Source organism: Drosophila persimilis, unplaced genomic scaffold (assembly GCF_003286085.1).
Source record: "Drosophila persimilis strain 14011-0111.01,24,50 unplaced genomic scaffold, DperRS2 tig00000191-arrow-pilon, whole genome shotgun sequence".
In the NCBI taxonomy this organism is placed as follows: domain Eukaryota; kingdom Metazoa; phylum Arthropoda; class Insecta; order Diptera; family Drosophilidae; genus Drosophila; species Drosophila persimilis.
Window position 1 is genome coordinate 5,333,990 of NW_020825298.1, and position 24,402 is coordinate 5,358,391.

The window sequence follows — 24,402 nt, forward strand, 5'->3', positions numbered from 1 at the left end:
TCTTAAATGAAATTAGGGCCATAAAAATATATATTTTTTACAAACAATTACTTCAACCATTTTCTGGCTCTCTTCGTGGGAACATCTTGGTGAACACAATTAAAAAGGGGGCAGGGTCTAGTGGCAATAAAAAACTCACTGGGACTTATAAAAATAAAAAATAAATCAAAAAACTTTGCGAAAGATATTATTGAAGGCGCGCTGTTTCTTCTTCGCGGTGGAGGAGGTGGTGCTGCCGCCGCTGTTGCTGCCACTGCCGCTGGCACTGCAGCTGCTGCCATTGCCATTGCCATTGGGGGTAATGCTGCTCTCCCCCGAGGAGCGTATGGCCTCGCCGAGTATGCGAAATGAGTTTTGTGTCGAGTTGGAGTTCGAATTGAGTGAGAAATTCACCTCCGACAGGGAGGAACTGTCCAGACTGGAGTTGGGTAGGCTCTTGGTCTGCTTTGAATGGTGATTCGGCTGCTGTTGCTGCTTCTCGTTGCGCTTCAGGCGATACCATTCCCAGGAGGTGGACTCGTGCACCGAATGGCTGTTCTTGATACCGCCAAAACCATTGTAGTTCCCACCCTTGTTCTTGCTTTTGCTGAACGGCGACTTGAAGAAGCCCGGCGACGAGAGGCGTCGCGACGACTTCTTTGTTGCCTGCTTCTGGGGCTGCTCCGGCGGCTTCTGTGCTCCATCAACCGCGTCCAGTACGAGATATCCGGAGGGACCCTCTGGCATAAACTCGTTGTAGGCCAGATCGCTGGTGGGTATAAAGTTGGCCAAATCATCGTCGTCCAGCATCAGACTCTCATCGAAATCGCTCTGCGATGCCGGCTCCTCCTCGGCCAGCTCATTCTGCATCATGCTGGCCGGCGCTGACTCCTGTCGCTTGAGGGCCAACTGCTGCTGCAGGGACTTCTTTCTGCCGGCCTTGCTTCCCGCCGACGACGATGGCTGCTGCTTCTGGCTCTTCAGGGTATCTGCAAGAGGTTCTATCGATTAGGATTATTCTGCCTTGGATTGGAGAGGCATTCTTTGAGCTTACCCGCATCGAAGAACGTGTCCAGCTGCTCGGCGGCACACAATGTTGTCGCCGCCGTGTCCAGGCTGTTGTGCCACGAATGTTTTGCTCCCTTTCGGCGGTGCAGCGAGGCTCGTAGATTGGGGTTCCCAGTCATCATATTGGCCGCAATGTTGTTGTTGCTGCCATAGCACACGGATATCTTTCGCTGCCTGTTGGACAGATCCTGGCAGCCCCCCACCAGCTGACTATCGCCACAGTCCTTCAGTATGAGCATCGCCTCCTCGCTGGGTCTCCGCTGCTTGGGCGTGGACTGGTTGAGCATCTGCTCGTAGGATTTGCGGCGATCCAGCTTCGGCTTGGGCACCTTAGCATGGCTGGACGGCTGCTCCTCCTTGAGCTGCTGCGTCTGGCGGCGCAGCTTGCGGTAGTAGACAGTGCCCAGGACGAGCATCAGGAAGATGCACGTGCCCACAATGATGATGACCAGAATGCAGGCCTGCACCTGATAGCTCAGGGCACGCACCTCGCCAGCCAGCTCGGCGCTCTGCTGCTGGTAGAGCTGCTCCTGCTCGATGTACCGCCTGCTCTGGTCCTCCAGCGAGCGCACCGTCAGCGTCTGTTGCGTAAGCGTCTGCTGCAGCTCCTCCACCTGCTTCTTGTAGCGGCGCGACAGCTCCTCCAGATACTGCCCGGACAGCGACATGTTCCTTTCGAGCGCCTATGGAAGACAGAACAAAAGAAGGAAAGGTTTTTATCGTGGCTTTGGATTTGGATGACGTCCGTCGGCAAGGCAGCGGTGGCCTCAACTTTCTGCTAAAATGCTGTATTAGCCCTGGGGCGGAGCCCCTGAACGGGAAGTGACTCTGCTGCCACTTGTAATGAGCAGCCAACACGCAAGTGGGCCCATAAACAAGTCAGAAACTGATTGGGTCAACAGGAAACGGAATAGGGGATACTCTTTTACTCTTTTTTATCGGGGGGAAAAGCTTCCGGAAGGTGGGGCCCTATTTTGTTCTAAGGCAGCGGTGTGGAAGCTTCTTGAATTTGCATTACAACAAGAGAACCCTTAGTGTTGACTCGAGACTCGAGTTCGCAGTCTTTAATCGTCATGCACATGACATGTATTTTGCTTTTGGATGCTCGAGCATTCTCCTTTAAAGCCTCGCGCTTGTGCAGCTCAAGAGGAATGTGACTCGGTTCCAATCTTGAGTCGAGTCATGCACAAGAAATATATTTTGTTTTTTAAATCTCACAGCAATGAGAGGAAAGAAATGAAGTATCCCTCCAGGACTCCTTTGGGCAAAGACGTGATCTTTTTGGGCCAGAGAACAGCCATAGATAGAGAGAGAGAGAGAGCGACTGTGACTTGGTCAAGGAATGAAGCGCGATTATTGGAATCGAATCTAATTGATTTTGCCATTCCCTCTAGACATACCCACACCTTTCCGGCTAACATTTCTGTAGGCAAAGACATGACTAAATAATGGCCTGACCCTTCCCCAAGGCCTTCTCCCTTCTATCGATTTCACCGAATTCTGTAATAAAGGTCGTACCCCTTTAAAGGGTATCATTTCGCTTTTTGTTTTCCTTCTAAAGCAAGGGCCTTCCATGGTCTTCCATGGCCTGTATGCGTGGGTGGGTGGGTTGTTTGTTTCGTCGTTTGTTTGCAGGTGCCACGCCAACTGGTGACGCAAATGCCGCAGGGCCTGGCTGCAGAATGGAGCTCGCTGTGGAGTTCTTTGCACTCACCTTGATGCGATTGGAGAGGCGTATGAAGACGCTCTCCGACTGCGCGCCATTTGTTAGCTTCTGTTGCAGATTCACATTGGATCCGATGCCTCCTGCTCCTGCTCCAGCACCAACTCCAGCACCAGCACCAGCTCCGCCTCCGCCCAAATGGTTGCCATTTGCATTCCCCGCAATGGCTGCTGCAGTGGCGACGGCTGCACTGCCTCCTGCGGTTATGGAGGCCACTGTGGTGGTCAGCAGATTGTCCAAGCTTTCCCAGCTGGCGGGACTGCCGTCCTCGATGGCCAGCTCTGCATTGGCCAGCGGCATTTCGCTGGAACTGGGTGCCAGGGTAGAGGTCTCCCAGTCGCTGGGCGACTCCACCAAAGTGGGTACGACAGGAGCGGCGACAGTTGGCTGTGGGGCCGCCACAGGCACTTCCAGATCCTCCAGTTCGTCGGACACATTGAAGATATTCACATCTGCGGGAGTGGAGTTCGTTGTGGAGGCTGTTGTGGTCGTTGAAGGATCTGGTTTCTCACGGATTGAAGGCATCTCTTGGCTGGCCACAGCCTCGGGCGTCACGATTTCCCCGCTTGGCGGGTATTCTTGTAGTTCTTCCCGAATCACCTCCTGCTGGCTGCTGGCCTCTCCTGCCGCTGTGGCATTCTCCTGCTCTTGTTCTGCGGGCGGCTTCAGTTGCGGGGCCTCCATCTGCTGCTGCTCCACTGTGATGTTCTGCTCTGCTTGCAGCAGCTTGCACATGGCACCCACATGCTCTGCCGGCAGCATACTCAGAAAGTAGCTCTGACGCTTGGCCAGCCCGCTGGCAGATGGGTTGCCCCTCAGACTGATGCCGTACTCCTCCAGGCACACGCGGCTCTGCAGAAGATCGGACCTCAGCTGGCTGTGATTGAGGAGGCCCTGCAGCTGCTGGAACTGGCACGAGAGCAGACTGTTGATCCTCTCGACCAGCGTACTGTTGCAGCTGGAGCAGCTGAATGCCCCGAGGGCGGGTGTTCTGCAGAGCAACGACTCTGGTGACCATTTCAAGGCCTTTGTGGGTTTCAGCAGCACCTCGCCGGCTTTCTTGACCATCTGGATGACCGCATCGGAGGCGCTTTGAAAGATGCCACCACCACCGCCGCCGGCTGTGGCCTTGTGGCTGCTGCCCTGCTCCTGGCCGCCGCCACCAAAGTCATCGTCAAAGTCGTCCAGCTCGTCGCTGGGCCGAATCTCCGTCTCGAAGGCCTCAAACTCGGAGGTGCCGAACACCCGGAACAGGGAAACCGGGCAGAAATGCTCCTTGGAGTAGTGCGAATGGATGTCCACGCGCACGAACTTCCCAAACAAATGCGGATGCAGCTCGAATGTCTGCACCGTGCGCTTGTCCTCGGCCGCAAAGCGACCCACATTGCTCCAGTCGCGGGTGGGAAACCGCTTCGAAACGGCCACCGTAAAGTTCTTGGGCGACGAGCTGAACAGCTCGAAGTTGGCCAGCTCCACCTTTTGGGCCTGGATAGCCTCGCACAGCTCCACCACGAACCAGATGCGACTGCCGCACGTGCTCAGCATGTACTCGTCGCTCGAGTGTGTCAGCACGGCCCCCGTGTTGGTGGCGTCTCCGTTCGAGGCAATGATCTTGGCCCCACAGTCGGGCGAGGCGTAGTTCTTGGAGCGCAGCTTCAGCGTCGATGGCTTCCCACTCGCCGATCCGGTGTTGTTCCTCCGCTGGGCCGAGTTATTGGCCACCTGCTGTTCCAGCTCCATGGCCTGCTCGCGACTGGCCTCGGCCTCCATCTGTTTCTGCGCCCACTCGGAGAACACCGGCATGGGCACCTCTTCATTGGCTTTTGTGAGATTCGCCTTGGCCTCGGTGTCGTTTGCAGTTCCCTCTCCCTCTCCCGCTCCTGCTCCCGCTGCTGCTCCGCCAGTCTGCTGTTCATCGCTGGTCACATTACCAGTGCCATCGTCTCCTGGGCCGCCTACAGCCTCTGCTGAAGCAAGCAATCCATCCAGGTCGACGCCTCCCCCGGGATCATTGATTTTCGGCATTTGTTCATCTAAAGGGAAAAAAAAAAAAATTAGTTCTATGGAAATTTAGCAAGAGTAGAGAATTTTAACAAAAATGAATATCAGAGCGTTTGAATAAAGTTTATTTTACTTTGTCAATGAGGACAATATCTTTCAGTAACTGTTGGGGTTTGGGTTACTTATTGACAGGTTGTTTAAGGACAATCAAAAGCAAAGGAATTTCAGATACAGAAAGATCCCAAGATAGTCTTGGGAGGTTGGAACAGATAAATAAATATCTGTAAAATCGGTAAATATCGAGAAATCGAAGAGAAATAGATTTAGTACGCAAAAAGATAAATATCGCTAAAATCGATAAAAATCGAGGATGCAATAAAGATGCTATTAAAGATCTATACTCCTTAGGTATTTCTCTGGAATCTCCCTCTCTTTGGAGCTGAAAGTCTAAGATCTTCGCTCCTTAAAGAAGTTACAAACAGATTTGTGTGGTCTTCCGCTATTTTGAGCTTTATTTTCACTACCAAATAAACCTCTGAAACGCACTGTACACACATACGTGTGCATTACCAAGATCTATGGCCTTACCCTTCTGAGGCACTTCCTTGACAGCTTCAAAGAGTGGCAGCAACGGTTGCTCCTCCTGCTCCTGCTGATGTTGCTGCTGCTGCTGTTGTTTCTCCTCGCTCTTGTTGCTCGTCGGCGGCTGTATCTCCTCGAGAATAACAGACTCCAGACGATTCTTGATACGATCCAGAGGCAGCTCCGTAACTGTGACAGTTGGCAGCTCGGTTATGATCTCTGGAAAGCTATAGAAAAAAACAATAAAACAATTAGTTATTAATGGAATATAGTAGGTATAATAAATATACAGTATGTAAGGATATATCCCACCTCATGAACACCGTTGATATGGCTATTATTTGCGAGAACCATATAATCCAGAAGAATATTAAAAACATGGTTAAGTTCGTTTTCAGCTTTTTCAACTCACAACAAATGAACCTCACAGCGAATTGTAGCAGCATTTTGTTACATTCGATTTGTGTGTTTTGGGATGTGTGGGGGGGGCTTCGTGTTATACAATATTTATACAGAGATTATTATAGATCAGTACGTCGAGTACATCGAGAGCAACAACAGCTGTGACCACAAGAAAGATATACTCCGTATACCCGTATATACGTGGCCACGTCGGAACCTTTTGGGTGGATTGTAGGCGGCAGCAACTTACCCCCCGGTTAAAACCCTACTGGCGTAGTCTGGGGGCAGTGTCTGAGGTGTCTCTGAAGTGTGTAAATATCGAAACAAAAAGCCTCTAAATGACAATGGATTACCCAGTACTTGGCCAGAAGAATAGGTCTAGGGGATGCTCTGCTTATGATGCAGAAATGATTCCATTCTCAGTTTATTCTTGGGGTTTCACGTGGGTTTCTTTTGCGTTACAATTCGGTGTTATTTGGGGTAGTATTTCGATTTGCTTGAGTACTAAATACTAGGGTACTAAGTCCTTCAATTCTCTTTCGGGCTAGCCTTTGCCTGTGCCTCGACTTCGTCTGTTCCTCAATGCATTGGACAGCGGAGTCGGTCCCCGGAATCCAGCAACGAAATACACAGTATTCGGGCTTCGGTAGAAGGCATCCCACAGTCGTAACTCCCAGTACCAAGTATTTGCCATAAAAACTACACAAAAAGTGCCAGAGAGCTTCGGTTCAGCAGTTGAAACAGCTGTGAGTGAGGTTCCACAGAACTCGGAGCGGCAGAGAGCGGAGCACTGACACAGCCCAGGAATGGCGTTCCATATTCAACGAGAAACACACAAATGAATAAATGTATTCACAAGTTAGTGTTCTTGAGGGGAAATCTCTGGGGTAAAACACACACAGTTCAAAGTGCTCTCAAATCTGATTACAGAAACGGAATTCCCGCCCATATTTCAAAACAAAAACATTTTGAATATAGAAAATTATATTTCTCAACTTTGTAAAAGTATTTTGGTGGCAAAATTTCATGTGACAGTCGGTAGATTTGACAGGCCGTAATGTGAAAGCCATCAAACTAATTAAACAGACAGAAATAAGTGCATATAAGGATACACATTATAGATCTCTGATGCATCTACCGATCTGATCTGTGTCAAGTGCAATGAAAAAGTGCGTGCTAATTGGGGGCGTTTCGAGATTATAAATAAAACATTTGCTGATTTGCTGGCGAAATAAAATTGTGTCAAGATTGTAATTAATTTTTAATGCATTTTTTTCCTCTGTTAAAACTGAATCTGGTCAGTGACCGACCGTCTTCCGAGCAGAGAGCATTCTCCTACAATTAATTGCGACTTCATGGGGGCACGAAGAATGTATCTCACAGATGCATATACCACAGCTTCAATTATGGGCACAAATACTGGCATACATTATGTCATGGCTGCCCATAAAAACGCCTGAGCATTTGGATTTCCTGCTTCTTTATGAACAGAGAGACACAAAGTCGCAGAGAGGCAGATCTCTCTCTTCCTCATAAAGCGTCTGTACTCTCTTGGGGAATTTCCCATTTCCGTCACAAGTGTTAATATTGGATTGGAGATACATACTACGGGTATTTGCACAGTCTGTTTAAATCTAGTTCAGAAACAGAAGAAAGAACAAAAAAAACAAGAGGCTCTGCCACCCTTTGAGGTCCAACCATCATATTGTGATCCGATTGTGCTTACATTTAGCTTATATTTGTAAATATTCCATGTGGTTTTTTAAACGATTGTTTCCCTGCGCGCTGTCAATGCCAATGACGTTGATTCGCTGTACAAATTTCCCATAAACGAACGCACACACCGGCACACGATTTGGTGCTTTTTACAAGGAATTCCCGAACAGACGTAGATCTTGTCGTACAAATATTGTCTTACAAAAACGTATAAATTTGGGGGTATGGGTTCGGGGTTTTAGATCATTAGAGAAAAACATCTAAAGGAGCAGTGGGAGGAAGAAGAAACTGTGCCAAAACAGAGAAAGAGAGAGATCCATTGAAAGATTCATGGGAATGTCTATATCGACTCTTTAGTTGATAAGGGTCAAAAATATATATACTTTTTTGGGTAGGAAATGCTCTAGCTCTAACGAGCGGCTGGTCTAGTCGAGGCTCTACATTTATACCCGATATTGAGTCAGTATTTGTGTTGCTACAAATACGAGGTAGAGTATGTGAGAGAGAGAGATAGCGCTACTCGCTACTTCTGGCTATAATAATGATCCGATCTAAACCAGATTCGCTAATCTGCAAGATTTGTCCATTTTATATGATTTGGTTTTCTTGTAACTTTATAATTGTGGATGCCAAAAAATTTCGACACGTAAAATGCGTTGAAATTTCAAGTTATTCAAAATAGTTTTCTAAAAAATCATCTCAACGACTTGACATTTCCAGAGTGAGCCGAACCCCCCTTCAAGCCTTTTGACTTTGGCTGGTAATCAGTCAACTGGTTTGTGGACATTACGTATACGTAAATTTGAACTTTGTAAACTCTGAGATGTGACTACTTTACCCACAAAAATATGAATAAATTGTAGTGCCCATTCATCTGTTGAACAGCTCATGAATCGTTTCGTTTATCGCAAAACACTTAAGTAATATTAAGCGATCTGTCAATTAACGACAATTTAACGGGCTGATAAAACACACGCAACTCGAGGCATCGTAAAAAGTGCTGGGCAAACAAATCTACAATTGCCGCTAGGCAACAACAACAAAACTAGTATCTAATAAAAAATATAAAAAATGCATTGAGCAGAAAATAAATTTCACTGCAGTGCGCTTTCAAAATGGAAAAATAATACAAATAAAAAAAAATATATATATATATTTTATTGATAAACAAAAAAATTTTTAAAAATAAATACATTTTGAGGCATGAAATATACGAAGAGTACATACTCTTGAGAGGTTAATAAAGGGTCAGTAAAATTGATTCAATCTAAACTCAGCCTTGGCTTTGCGCCGCACGTGGGCTCCCACTCTCGCCCTCTCCCAATACGGCTTAACAGTAAATGGACATTTTTTTCCATATTTCTTAGCAAAGTGACCGAGCCACCACTCTCTTCCGCGCAGTCAGAAAGGCAATAATAGGCAATAACTATAGAAAATTGGTATTTTCCTCACATTTTTAGCTTTGAAAATTCATGAAAATACAAATTTTGATCAAAGAAAAGCTCATTTTTTCATAGATATATATACCATATTTCAGGTGGACACATTCCTGATGCCAACTGCTCCTTACCCTCTCTCCCCTGATGTGCCTGATGCGGCGCTTTGATACTCGACTCTAGTCTCTATTTGGATACGTCTCTATAAGGAGTGGTATTATGTCCAGCGGTATTATAATTACATTTTCCCAAGTTTTTCAGACTCTAAAAGAGTGTGGAAAATGTTTTCTTTGAGTATGAGTCCTAGTAAAGCCCTAAAGTCCTAGAAAGTTCGCTGATTCCTCATGTTTTTATAGTTAAATCACGGAGATGACTTCAGTTACCCTTGAATTATCCGATAAACATGTAATCTCCCAATCCCAATCAATGTTCAACTACTTGAACTCATCCTCGAGCAAAGAGTGCAATCAAATCGTTCAAAACCTGCTCTATATTTTGTGAGTTATGCGTGGAGGAGATGTGTGCATTCCATTCCACCAAACTATATATATATATATATATAGACGACTATGTAGTATTATATATGGCCCAGCAGCAACAACTATGGCCCCAGCAACACCTTTTCTGCGGCATGCAACTTGAGATGACAACAAATACAAAAAAAACTGATTCAACTTTTGAGTGGTCTTGGACCTCCACTTGCACCTCACAAATCTCTCATAACGTCACCACCGCCGCGCGCCGGCCAGGCAAAGTGGTTCAAAAGTGGCTTCAAAATGTCGGCAAACTGGAGGGGGGGAGGGCAATGGAAATTGTGTAGAGACAAGAAAAATGGGTTTCGAGGGACGACATGCAACAATTAGCGCATATTTGTATTCAGTTTTATTGCATAATAAACCAAGGAGCAGCACAAGTAGCTTTTACTCGGCACTGCTTCAGTTTCAGCTTCAGCTCCAGCTCCAGTTTTTCTGATGTGTGTTTTCCGTGAAAAAAGGGTCTCTAGAGAGCTAATTAAACGAAAATTTACATCTGCAAATTGCAAGAGCGCGACGCGTCGGTGGGTCGGGTGTTTAGTTCCTCTTTCTCCATTCTCTGAGGTGGAGTGAAAAGTGTATCAAATGGGTGTTAGCCAGCACCTAGCACTGTGACTGCAGCCAAACATGTTAAATGTGTCCAATCCGTTGAAAGCTCTCTAGACTCTAGCCAGAGACACTGCCCCATTCACAAGAAGTCTCCTCCAATGGAGGGAGCCCAAACGCACACATACATGTGTAAATTTGGCTGTTATACAAAAGTATTCTATAATAATTATTGGCCTGCATCGCAATTCATGTCACCGAACGCCCACATCACACCACAGACAAAAAATCCCCCATCCACATCCGCGGCATTGCACTGCACCCGAAGAAGGAAACTACCCAGCAGCTGGGACTCTATATTGTATCTATATATGTATGTATCTGTAGTCTATGCATGTATTTATGACTGTCTGCCAACCTCAAGTCTCAAACCAACAGAAATGAATGAAAGATAGCTTCAAAATAATCATTAAGGCAATGTTTAGATACTCTTTCCACTCGGAGGGGAATATTCAAATATTTACAAATACTAGAAATAGCTAAACGAATACTTCAACAAGCCAGAAAAGTACTAGAAAAAGCACAAGAATACTATCAAAGTATGGTGTCATAACAAAAAACAAATTTTTAAAATACCAGAAAATACTAGAAAAGTCCACAAGAATATTAGACAGATCTAAACTACTAAGAACTAGAATTAGTAAGGAAAATACTAAAAAAATACCGAAAAATATTAACATATACAACAAAAATTCTAGAAAAATGTCACTACAAAATTTTTAGGAAAATGCAAATAAAAACAACTTGAAAAATATCATGAAAATGCTAGACAAAGATCATAAAGTTAAAAGATACAAGTCTCTGATAAGAATTGAACATTCAACAGACAACTTCTTCCCATGATTGCTATACGATAGATGGAGTATACGTTATCTTTCTTCAAAAAACAGCAGACCATATCGCAACTTTTATCTGGATAGGGGTAGGTAGATCTTAAGAGTAAAATCAAGATCTGAGAAAATACATTCCACAAAACCAGATGGAGAGAAAAACGAATAAGTCTAGGCACAGTATCGTCTCATTTCCCGATGAAGAAGTTCACTTACTAGTAGATACATGGCAGAAGTTTCGTGTAGTAGTTGCTCTAGGAAGAAGTTTGTTTCATAATCAGAGAATCTTTTCTTTCCGCCTAACACACATCTCATCAAATGCATAGTAGCCCCATTCGATCAGGGTATTGAAATGCAAACTGTCTGGCTCGGCAGTAAGGCAGTAAGCAGCAGCAGCAGCCGTCTACCATGTTTCAATGTATCTAACTACCATGTAAGGCAGATTGGGTTAACCTGGAGCTGAAGCTGAAGCTCTGGCCGTTCCGTTCCGTTCCGGCACTTGAATTTTGCCTACAAGTTTGTCAGGAATTTCTGGCTTTTCTTTTGCTTGCATTTTGAATAAATTAATAAATGCAAAATATTTCAACAACGATGTGAAAATTGGTTTACATATTTTTATTTTTTGTCGTCGCACAGTGTGTGTGTTCCGGTGTGTGTGTGTGTGTGCGTAAAAAGTGAAAATATTTTGCGGGGGCAAACCGCTCCACATACAAGGCTTCGATTGAGGAAATCTTACTAGACGTAAGCAGCATTAAAAATCTGAAAGCCTCTACTCAAATTAAGTATCTGTAAGATTAATAGAAAATATTGTTCTTAAGAAATCTGTCTCTATTTTAGAAAAATTTCAAATAAATATAGGTTAAAAAAAAAATAAAGATGAAGGATATTCTCCGTAAGCAAACTTGACCTAATTATTTAAAAATAACGCTACAAACATATTCCAGAAAAAATACACAAATATTGGAAAGAGCATAACTTTTGCCTTTTATGAAAAAAGTTGTGGCTGTTTGTAATTTTCTTCGCCTTTCCATGACTGCGAATAACCTTTGGAATCCTTTTTGTCTTTGTATTCTCCATAATTTCACGAATAAATCACTAAGTTGATCGGAAAAAAGATTTGTAAATATATAATTGATGCATACATTAGTCGTCATGCGGATTGCAATTTCCTGGAAATTTGACTTAAAACAATATAAATCGTAGCTAAATGATTCTTGGAAAAGGTCGGAGCTGGCTATAATTTCATTAAAATAATCAATTTTCACGGGGATCTACAGATATATAATACTTATGTAATAATACATATATATAATATTCCATGTTCAATTTAAAGAAGATTCAATTAAAAATAAGGAAATAAAATGTATCAATCTTTTCTTTTTCTAAAATATTTTTGAAAAAAAAAACTAGCATTTTCTGGTTCTTTTCTAGTAGTCTCCCAGGATCTTTAAGATTTTCTAGATTTTTTTTTTTTTTTTTTTTTTAGTTATTTCTGGTATTTTAAATAATTAATAAAAATTAATTCATCTCATAGAAAAGATCTTTTGGATATATACATACATATGTAGATTGCGGATAAACTGAATCTTTTCTTGATGGAATTTTTAATATTAAATAAAATATTTATTAACATTAATTGCTCTAAGCTTCAGACATAAGGATATATATTTAGTAAAGCATTTAAGCATCGTAATAAATTTAGTTAAATTATGTCAAATTAATCGTATCTCTCTGTCAAAAATCACAAAAAATAAGTTGAAGTTCAACAAAAGTAAAAATAGTTCCCAAAAAGTGTAAAACCTTAAGTATTGTGAATTCTGAATGCAGTTCTCTGTGTCTCTACTTTATAGATAGATGTTTCATCTGGATTGCAGCCAAGTATTTAAAGCAGAATGATTTTTTAATGTCTTTTTGTTGTGTTGTTATTCTCGTTTTAACATTGAAATGTCTCAAGCACATAAAACATCACCACAAAATCATAATTTCATATATAAAGATATATTCTATGAGGTATTTAGAACTGCAAAGAATGCAAGAGAGGAAAATGCCTAAAAATTTCCACCATTCAATCACAGAAGCAACATCAGTTCTAAGGCAAAAATCTCGCAAAGATCCCCTATTAAATCACAAAAAATAAAAACCAATCTCATATTTACTCCCAATTTGTTGACTTTTCTTTCGGGGAAAAATTTGCACAACTTTAAGTGGATACAAATAGTGATTAAAGTGGAGCGACAACCGTGAGCAATTCGGCTGCTTTTTGCTTTTAATTGATGGACAAACTATGGGATATAAAGATACACATTTTGCTGTGGCTGGAAGTGGAGGTGGAGGTGGCATCCGGTTGGCCAGTTCTCCCTCAAATATTAACTGAACTTCGCTAAAACCACAATCAATATTTGCTAACGATAAACATCCATTCCGTTCCATGGACGGGGAAATAATTGCAATTAAGAGCTATTATTCGTATTTGTTCAATCGACTCGAGGAAATATAGTTCGATAGGCCCTGCCTTAAGCCCCGAAAAAAGTACATATCCTTCAGAGGTCACAGCTGTCGTTGTTGTGGCATAGTTGGTTGGTTTTCCCTTCAAGGACCTTACATTACAATTTAGCAAAAACAAAGTTTTAGTGCACTGCAGGCACACATGAGAGACACTCAAAAACACTCGCGCTTATTGAATTGATGCCACAAGGATACGGCTGTTCCTTTTAGCTATTGGGTCTATCGATAAGGAGGCGGCTCCTTGGTCACACACACACGCCGTTAGGAGGAGGCCACCACCAACCAGGGAGCGAGGCGAAGCGCACGATCGCACCACTGGAAATCGAAATGAGAACTGAAACGAACGTATTACAGACTCGAACTCTAGGTAATTGCGGCTCCCACGAGTGTGTGTGCAGATATATTTGCCATCTGAGACGTAGATACAGATACAAAAGAGAGCAAAACCAGCTCTGTGGACAAAGAGAGACAGAGCGACAGAGAGAGAGAGAGAGAGCATTACCTCAACAATCGAGAGACATCGACATCGTCATCGGCATCGGCATCGGCATGCACTTGCCGAACCGACTGCAGCGTCCGACTGCATTTTACCGGCAAACTTGTCGCACCGCTCTCTGTGGCATGCCTCTCTGCCGCTCTGCCTCTGGGATCGTGTTTTTCTGCATGTGTGAAAAACTAACGCCATGGCTCTGCTGCTGCTGCTGCTCCTGCTGTCTGCAAAATAAACCCAAATTGATGACCAGAAAGGAAAGCCAACAGCTCTGGAAGCGCTTAAGCCATGCAAATGCTGCTCCCAAAAGTGCCCCAAGTGGAGAGTCCATCAAAGAATCTCCTACCCTCTCAGGGGGGGAACAGTTTTCTGCAGTGAAATTCAAGTCTGTTTGAGTTTTCAGTGTGATCAGTGATCAATCAATTAATTGGTAAGGAAGTTATTCATTTCTAACGCTTGACAGATGTCGGGGAATAAGTTTGTGATTGGTTGAGACTTTAGAAATATTTTATGGAATTTCGAACTATAGATTACTATATTTTTGATGCAAATTCAGTGACTATTCATAAGCCATGGAATAATACACTTAAAAAATAAAAGCCCATTCTCAAGAGGTGCTATAAAGTCTTATTTCATTTAACTAGTTATATCATTAATTTTAATATTAGAACACATTTTTAATCGATTATTAGGGGCTCAAAAATATTTTAAAAACATTTTCTAACTAATAATTTAAATTATTTGTTGTACAGCCATGCATTTTCCCCGATGCAAGGGTCTGGAACTTCTGAAAAAGATTTGGTTTTCAGTAAATTTGCGACCGTAACAGTTCATATTTGACTCCAAGGGATCTTTCTGCCTAGAAAATTAATAATTGGCCTAGATATGCCTCATTTTATATCCTTCATTTTATGTGGATACGATCAGGGGTAGAATTTGCATAGATTCTTAAAGAATATTAGCAGTTAAATTTAAATTCAAAAGAAATTAAGTTTTAATTAATTCTATTCTTCGAAAAATTAGCCAAATAAATGGGAAAAAATGTAAATAAATAGCTTTAAATATGGTTAACAAATTTTTATATTTCGGGACAGATCTTTGTATTTCCTTCCTCTATCCCTACCTCTACCATACACCTCCTGTGGCAAAAGAAAAAAACGACTTTAAATGCATTATTTTCAAGAAATTTCAAGTCTCTTTTTGGGCAATCTCTGTCCATAATCCTTCTCTAACCCACAGTTAATTTTGAAAACTTTGACATCCCTGAATAATATGGAAAAACCTCTTTTCAGTTGCCTGTAAGACCAGTTCCTTTCAGTTTCTCGAAATATGAATACTACTCGTATATTCCCGCACATTTGATATTGTCTGCCGTTTATATTACCTCACATTTGATGTGTCATATATTAAGCCATAACAGATGATATATGGCTGCCCGGTGTACCGAGCCCCTATAAAATGGTCTGGTAAATTCCTACAGATTTCATTCAGACAAACTTCCAGCCAACTACCAAGATTCAAAGCCAAAGAAAGAAGCAAAAAATAATGTATATATTTTATATTTTTATTGGGAATTGGGAAAATGCAAATCCACCATATTTCCCACCCACAACGGTAAAGAAAGAAAAGCCACGTTTTTTTCTCTCGTTTTCCTTATGGTTTTTGCATCTTTTTCTTCTGTCTGTGTGTGTGTGTGTGTGCCTTGTGCTTTTTGTGGGTTGAATGTGTTTTTTGTGAGTGTTCCTTGCTTGGGGGCACAGCTGCATTTTGGGTGGCAAAAGGTGTCGGAAACGGCTTTAGCCCCCACAATGAATGCAACAGCCACAGGAAGCCTGTCCGTCCGTCCGTCCGTCCGTCCGTCCGTCCGTCTGTCTGTCTGTCTCTGGGTTTGGCCTGGACTTTTGCCTTGTGACAGGTTTATGTCTAAATCTGTTAGCCAGCCTTCAGCCAGGACCCAGACCATTAGCATAAGGCGTGGGCCAGGCCCAGAAAAAAATACAATAAAGGAATCGGTGGCTTCTGGAGTCGTAGCTATTGATACTCTTGGAAATGCAGATACAGGCAGATAAAATACCGAATCGCTTGTTCCTCTCATTCGAAATGAATGTATCCTTTCGCTTATGAGACATTTTTAAAAGGAAGCAACGTTTTTCCTTTGCCTTTGATTTGGAACCCAAGTTTTCCTTTCCTTTGCCACCCTTTTATCCTCCCTTTTTGCTTCCTCTGTTCCTGTCATTTGTAACGAATGTGTCCTTTCACTTATGGGGCATTTGCACAGCCAAAAAACGTATCAACGATTGAAACAACAACTTCTGGAGCTCTGTTTTGATTTTCGATCCCAATCGATCATCTGTATGCCATAAATAGTGATTGAACCTTTAAAAATCCAACCTTTCGTGGTCCATCCTATCTGTATTCATAGATCTATCTGCAGAACTATCAATCTTCTCTTCTATCAAAAAATATATTTAATGAAATGGCTCTTTGGAAAGGGTATCAAAATGAAATAGGAAATATATTTATATAAATAAAATGTTTATGGCGGGTACAGTCCAGGACTGTATAATATGGTTTATGGTTTAGCAGATACCGATCGATGGCTGGCGAATGAAAACAGGGAAAATTAAGTCCATAAACTTAGGCAAATATTTCGACGGGAGGATAATTGCAAGTGCAACGGAAAGTGAAATTGTTAATCGTAAAATCACAGCAGCAGCGGCGGCACCAGCGACAACATGTGGGTTGTTGCGGCATGGGAGACAGATTGCAACACCGCTCGTGGGGCAAATAGGGTCCATAAAAATCGGATTTGCCTCCTAATCTGAAGAGAGTGAGAGAAAGAGGCTTTGGGAAAGGGAGATACGAGAGGCACATGCAACAGAGCCGCCATTTGTCTTTTGATGATGTTGTGGCAATTTGTTTCGACTCCTTTTTGTGTGCAACGTGCAACAGCAACAGCAACAGCAACAGCAAAAAGGTTACAACGGGCCAAAAGTGTCAATTGAATTGAACGATGCCAACTGCCATCGATGGCTGCCACAGCCGCAGCCACAGCCGCAGCCGCAGCCACAGCTACAGCCTCCGCCTTCGCCCCTCCACCTCCGCTGCATGGATGTTGCCGCTGTGGCTGTAGCTGTACCTGTGGCTCTGTTGCAGTTGCACTTGTTGCCTCTGCGCTATTGCCCGAGACAGCAAACGCCATTGAAAGATAAACACTTGTAATGCGAAAGTGTTTTCGAAGCCCCCAAGCAGCCAGTCGAAGCGCTTACACAATGAGAGCCATGGCTGGTAGTAATACTCGTGTGGATCAGGCAGCAGCAGGCAGCACCATTGAGCACACACACGAGTTGTTAAGTGGTTGACGGAGGCATTGCCAAAGCCTTCCCAGTGGGTGGAGTGTGGAGGCTGTGGAGGTGCTGTTACACGGGACAAAGAGGGGCTCCGTTCGAGAGTATCGTTGGGGAAGAAAGTTTCAGTTGCACATCGCACACCTCTCTAGGAGATTGCTGGGCGGATTCCAGTTCAGAGTTTAGGTCAAAGTAAAGCAATTGAACTTTGTGTAAAGGCAGGTGTTAGAGATAACCGCCAGATGCATAATTAAGATACGTATGTATCTTTGGCCGCTATCTACCGAAGGATAATAAAGATACAAGTCGTTATCTGATGGTGGTATCTTAAAGATATCTGACTCCCCTCTGATCGTCGGCTGATTATCCCAAAAAAAATCTTTTAAACACATACGTGTGCCTGGAAAACATGATTTTGAGATGTTTAAATGATTATGTATTATGTTTGTAGATCTAGAGATTTCGTATGGATATTAAACAAAATTCAATGATTGAACCAACCCCAAAATTTCTGCCATTTAGCCTCTTTATAGAGTGTCTCCCAATGGGGATTTCTGATGTACAGGGTCTCCTTTTGAACGGATTCATTATGTATTCTTCCTATTCTTTCCTGTGACCCTGTGTCACATTTCGGGTAGTACATATATAAGCTACGAAACCCTGGAAATTAAAATCCATATGATCTATGATCTTTCCTTATTGATACTCACAATTCATACCCACAACTCATCCAAAACTCCTGCCTTCTCTGTCATTTATTGATTTACAAAAAAAAGGGGCAACCTTTTTGATGTGTCACCCATCCATGTATTCTGCAGAATTGCATTCGAAATGTTCAATATCGAAAAGGGATCGAATTCAAATGAATTCGTTTACTATGCTTGCAGGGGACGAAGACTCACGAAGGCAATATTTTAGGCAAGCCGTTATTCTTTCAATTCGTATTTGCTGAGAGCGTGGCCTGAGAGCGAAAGAGCGGCATCTCAGCCGAGTGTGGGGCGGTTGTGCTGGTGTCTGCGATAATGAAATATAAGGAAGATCAGAAAGGAATTGCTGAGAGAGAGAGAGAGAGAAGGCAATAGGATGATGCAATACGACAGTAAGTATTGCAGAAGTTAAAAAAAAGCTGGTACAAAAAGAGAGAGATGGAGATCAAAAACAAAACAGCGACTCACTGCGCTGCTCCACGCACCTAAAAATGCAGGAAGAAGAGGAAGGGCAGCCCTGCTGGACGTCTCCGAAATGTAAACGAAGATTCCACAAATGAGAGTTTCAGTGAGAGAGAGAATGAGAGTGCCGTAAGAATACCGCTTGTTTCGAGCACCCACACCCACATACATATGTACATACATATGCACATACGGATATGGGTTTTCGTTTTGTTTTGTGCCGTTATTGCAAATTAAATTATTTCTTGACAAAAAAGAGGATCGATCACACACTCATCCACACATTGCATGTATTTTGTTGTCTATCTATGGCACTTCAATACAAATTTCTACCTTGAAAACAGCCTATAAGGCCTTGTGGATTTATCTTTTTCTTAAGATTCATAGAAATCCTAGATTTTATAGTTAATTGCACTTATTTAATTAACAATTCTTAACCGCTATCAATGGTAACTGCTAACTTAAGTATCCACTGCATTTCAATTATATTTGCCCCCAATTTCACCCCGAAAACCCATTCCGTTACCTGCCCAGCCAAAGGCAATAAAAACCCCCCAAGTGAAGTAAAGTTTTTCCACTGAAAAGTTTCATATTAATTTGTTTAACAGCAGAAAAAACACAACAACAACAAAAACCAACAACAACAAACAAACAAACAGAAATGTATAATAACTCAAACAGTCTGCAGGCAGCGGCAGCAGCTGCCTTCCCCCGTCACTCCCTCCCTTCCCTCCTGACACCTACGCGGAGGTAAAACATTTTTCACTCCGCACGATGCCAAAACGTCTACACGTCCATGTCTCTGTCTCTGTCTACGTCTCTCTTTCTCATTTTCTATATCTCCGTGGCATTTTCGCCAGATAATCATTAACAAATAACAAATGCAAAGGAGAAAAAAAGAGACAACAACAACAGAAACAACAAAACATGAGAGGAAAAAATGCCGGCAAATGCAACGGCAAAAAGCGATGCAAAAACAAAAAAGAGCAACAAAATATAACCGGCTTCTTTTGTGTTGTTGTTTTTTGTCTCTCTCAATTCCAGAGAGTTTTATTTTTATTTTCATTTTCATTTTCATTAGAGAGGCGCCTACGACTCGTGTCTGCTGCTAAATGAATCAGGGGAAAAAAATGAGAAAAATGCGAGAGGAATGCGAATGCCTTGCAACAAAATTAAAAACAAAACAAAAGACAAAAGACAGAAGTGAAGGCGTACGAACAGTGTGGGGTTAATCAATGCTGTTAGACGAGATTCGCAAGAGATCCAGTAATCGACCGATCAACGATAGACAATCAACGATCAACGCGATCAACAATCAGCGATCAAAATTGATTGACGAAAGTCAATGGGCGCACGCTCACAATCAATTAAGTATCTGGACATTTGAGGTGAGGCTCCGCTGTACTGCTCCTGCGCTCCACCGATCCGCTGTTTTGGGGTGGGGAGGGGAGGGGATAAGATCATTATGGGGGGAGAGACTGGGGACTGGAGACTGCAGACTGGAGAGTGACTCCATCAGATCTCGTTGAGCGATCATTGACAGGCGAACAAGCATTTTTCTTGGCGATTGTGGAGGAGATTTGCATAAGCGTCAATTGGTTGGATCACCGCGAGATCTGTGGCCATTTTATGGGCATGTCCATTGAGGATCGGCATACATGATAATGGCTTTTTGCCAAGTTTGATTACACTTACACCTAAACAAGATCATGATGCATTTGAAAGCCTAAACTGTAAAATCTTTTTAGAGAGTCCTTTACATCGAAAGTGAAAGTACGAGTGAGCCGTACGAAAAGAAAGATTCGCTAGCGTCCCCCAATCACCTGCCAAGACCCACAACACACACACATATGGTATGGGGGTATCTCTATGGTATGTGTGTATGTCTGGAAGGCTCCTCTCTCGCGCGAAATGGATTTTGATTCTGTCTACTGCGTTAAGAAAATTTATTTATGTCTAGTCTGTCAAGAGAGGGGCTGCTTTTTTTTCTGGCTGGGAAAATCGTTTCGGGGGAAAAGGAAAATGCAAAAAAATGAAAGTAAATTTCATACTGATAAAGCCATTTTCGGAGGGGGAGCCCAGACAGACGGGAGACACAAACATGACATCGAATCGAATCCAAAAACTCTGATTCGCTGCCATTTAACACTTTTACTCCCGTGCGATAAGCAAACATCGAAACCAAACCAAAAACCGAATCGAACTCAACCGAAAACCGATATCGAGCGATGCTCTCGAAAGCCTTTAAAGGATCTCCCCCACCCCAAGCGATTGCTGGCGTTGGCGTTTAGCGTTTTTTCTAGCGTTGCCATTCGATGGGGGGGGGGGCACCCACAGCGCCTTTGAATCGTTAAAACTTGGTTTATTTCATTTCTAATGGATACCCTTTCCGGGGGTTCTGTAGATCACCGAAAAGGTACTTTTCTCTACCAAGATTAGCGTTTCCTGCATGAACGGAGCACTTGAACTTCCAACTTTGTATTTTGTTTTCGGATTCTCGGGACGGAAAGTATCCTATCCATAATACCCCTTGGTGCAAGTGTATAGCCATCATCGGCGCGTTGAAGTTAGCTTTCATTAATGCCTTCTTTTTTGTTGGTCGGTTTTTGGGATGAATGAAATGGCCGGCCACCAATAGATAGGCCCAGGCAGACAGTCTGCCGGCTAACTGACTGAATGACGGACGGACGGACGGACGGACCGGACCGGAGGAGGAGGCATTTAGAAAGTACGCGCATTTGCCGTTCCACACAAAGAGAGGGAGCCCAGAGAGGAGCCACGCAGAGCCAGAGACAGGGAGAGAGAGAAAGAGAGAAAAAAGCGATCGAAGGAAGGGGGAAAATAAATTGAAAAACTGTAAAGCAAATTACCGGCAAAAGGCATTGTGACAAGACATCGCGTGGGTGTCCCACCACCGCCATCGCAGCAGCTACTAAGCTGCGAATGCAATGGAATGGAATTGCTATTGGATGCCGTTGCAGCAGCAGTCAGATCATGTCCAGAGACAGGGTATATAAGTCATACATACATACATATATGTATATGTATGCCCCGCGGTTACGACACACATGAATTATTATTTAGGATATTTTACCACACGTCGGCTTTTAAATGCTAAATCCTCATTTGCTTAGGGCTACCCATAAAATATCATGCATGCTCGTACTCGTTCGGGGTGTAGAGTAATTTCTGGCTCCAAAAACACAGTCAATCCACCCCCGTTTCCAATGTCAAGATCATGTTTACAAAGCAAAAGATGAGACAGAAAAATTAAGCAAAAACTGTTCTCATTACGGGAAACAAGAACCTCACCTAGAGATAAGATAGCTGAGGGTTTCCAGTAGACTAGACTAGAGGACATATCGCATTGCGGATTCTGAGCTTAAAAGTATACATTTAGAGCATGTGGAAGGGGTGCTGTCTCTTAACACTTTTCAGCGATCATTTAACACCTTTCAATGTCAAGATCAGGCCTAAAATGCTGTACTATACCCACTAGAAATTCGAGAACTCACTTAGATGGCGCCTGGCACCTGTCAGCCAGTCCATAAATAAACCATACAATCATAACAAACAATCCACTGAAACTAATCAATAACAAGAGCTTAGGCAGGCAGGCATGCTGGGGGGAACTATATCAATGAAAATGTTTACAACAAAACACGCATGCGGATGTTATACTATATGAAAATATACCCTATAATCTACAGGGTAATACCACGCTGTGCGGTTAACAACAAAAACAGATCGCAATTAGCAACAGTTTCCCGAGCATTTTCCCGTGAGGTTGGAGTGCGTCGCGTGCAAATTTGTAAATACTCGTACGAATAGAACTTTGTGAAAGGCGAAAGGCCTGGCCTGGCCTGGTCTGAGTGAACAAATACTCGTGTCTGTGTTTTCGAAACGAAAATGAAACTCGATGAGCGCTGAGCAACAACAATCGTGGGTATCGATAATTATAATATTGGACAGTGTATATTTTTAGAAAACAAAGGCAAAAACAGTGCCAATATTGACCTTGCGAGTGAGTGAAAGGCACAAACCAATTGATCTTCCACTTTTGACGAGTTGCAGCATGTGAACGAACTCGGATGTGGGCACGATCGTGCGCGTAGCTCCGAGACGTGACAACAATAACAAAAAAGGCCGATAAGCGCCGGCGGCCCCTATGGCAACGAAATAGCTTTCAGAACTGATAAGCGCTGGCATAGTAGTACTTACTAGTACTCGTCGATGAAGGCCAATGGTATGTTTTGTAGCACACACGCTGAGCCCGCTTACATCGGAAATGAATGGCGATTTAATCGCCAGTCGTTCATGCGGCGTGGGGGGCTGGCTTCGTCACGGGAGAGTGAGAGAGATAACAGGAAGATAGCTGAGAAATGCAGTTAATCTTGTTTGCTTGTTCTCTTGAGTACTGGCTAAACAGGGCAGCAGCTGCTCGGCAGTACACGTGTCAGGGGGTGTCTCAAAATTAAGTACGATTCCGATTCTGGAATGTTCTATGTATTTATTTTTAGGTGCTATTTTTGGTTTAATTGTGATTGCATCAAACTTGCAGCATCAGGCAAATCAGATATCAATTACACAATCTTGAAAATTCTTAAATTTCGCTTGTTACACTTTGGTGGCAAACATCAGCTGCATCGTTTAAACAGTACTTGTCTGTCTTTCTCTCTCTCTCTTTGTGTTCTCCTCCTTGCACTTCCATCCGTTCAAGTTCAAGCAACTCACTCTCTCTCTGTCACTCTGTTGCTTTTCAGCCTATCCTTTTGCTAGCCTTCCGCTTCGCTCACTCGCAAACTCTCACTCTCTGACGCGTCACGGGCTCTCTTTAGGCATTTCTCACGTTCAAGTTCAAGCAAATATGTCACGTCAATTGGGAAATTACTTTTAAATTGATAACTAGCATGATTACGCCACAGGGGGTGGAGGTGGTGGAATACCTTCCCACACAGAGCGAGCACACGGCAGTGGGTCAGAACTTATCAATTGCAAACGCACACACACATATGCACACCGAATGTCGATTGCACTTAAATATGCACAAATCAATAGGCACTTACCTCTCTCTCCCCTGCTGTTTCTGTGTCTGCTTCTGCCGCTGTTGCTGCTGCTGCTTTTCCTTTGGTGGCTCTAACTGTTCAGATTCACTAACACTATGCGGATTTCCAGCATTAATATTATTATAATTATTATTATTTAATTGATTATTTGGCACTTGGGCTGCCGCTTCACTAGGTAGCTCGTGCCTTTCATTAGCAGCTAAATTCAATTCACTAGCGGGAACCGCACTAACATATTCACTATGGCTATTTACACTATGCGGCGGCGCTGATGCCGCCTCCAAGACTTTGCCACCATGCACTGACGTGTCTCTGCCAGAGGTGGTGGTCGCCGCCGCCAACCCCTTTGCTTTTTTCGGGTTTTCACTAGTTCTTGGCCGATTGCCATAATCAGACTCCACTAGGGGCTCCCTATCTGCCGCCGCTGGATGTGTATCGGCGGTTGTGGCAGCCACCTTTTTCAGTGTTCTGTCGGGTGGGGGCTCCGGCGTCACTGTGGCTGGCTTTGGTGGCGCCTCGGGCTGATGTCGGTGCTGGGCGCTGGCTTGTTCCGCTGCCGCTGCCGCAGCTGTGGCTGCATCTGCATCTGCTACCCCACCACCACCACCACCGCTCTTTGTGTCCGCATCTGCTGCAGCCACATTGTCGTATAGCCAGAAACAGCAGCTGCAATCGGAAACAGGAACTCGAATTAGAGGAACGATCTTTTATTTTCTTTGGTCTACCGCTTTCTTACCTTAGTATTAAATTTATGTACATGAAGCGCACTAAATGCAGTCGTATGTGCATTTTATAAGCTGGCTTTTCTTTATTTTCCGATTTTTCTTAACTGTTTTCGCACATACGATTTTCACGGCCCCAATCGAAATTCCGGTATTACCTAAGTATCTTCCGTCTATCTTCCGTTCCGCGTTTATTGACCTTCTTTTAATATCACTTAAAAGCATTC

General features: G+C 43.4%; 1 protein-coding gene across 5 annotated transcripts; it reads right to left on the reverse strand.

The window, feature by feature from the left end:
* Nucleotides 1-7: 7 nt before the first annotated feature.
* LOC6589368 lies at nt 8-24,402 on the reverse strand. Of its 5 annotated transcripts, XM_026989056.1 has the most exons (7): nt 24,190-24,402; nt 23,454-24,119; nt 5,360-5,580; nt 3,283-4,803; nt 2,762-3,222; nt 1,034-1,730; nt 8-980 (listed from the first exon to the last, which is right to left on the reverse strand). In XM_026989056.1, the coding sequence occupies exons 1-7, from the start codon at nt 24,240-24,242 to the stop codon at nt 166-168; spliced, it is 4,434 nt and encodes a 1,477-aa protein (XP_026844857.1). In that variant the 5' UTR covers nt 24,243-24,402; the 3' UTR covers nt 8-165. The 5 variants fall into 5 exon arrangements, with proteins under 5 accessions (XP_026844857.1, XP_026844856.1, XP_026844858.1 ...); XM_026989055.1 differs by having other exon boundaries at nt 2,762-4,803; XM_026989057.1 differs by lacking the exons at nt 23,454-24,119; nt 24,190-24,402 and adding exons at nt 5,666-5,842; nt 13,479-13,669 and having other exon boundaries at nt 2,762-4,803.

Coding starts and splice junctions, on each gene's coding strand:
- LOC6589368 (XM_026989055.1), bottom strand. CDS start 24,242: ATGCACATACGACTGCATTTAGTGCGCTTCATGTACATAAATTTAATA. Junction 5,581..23,453: donor AAACAGCAGGGGAGAGAGAG/GTAAGTGCCTAT, acceptor TTTTTTCTATAG/CTTTCCAGAGATCATAACCG. Junction 4,804..5,359: donor CAAGGAAGTGCCTCAGAAGG/GTAAGGCCATAG, acceptor TTTTCCCTTTAG/ATGAACAAATGCCGAAAATC.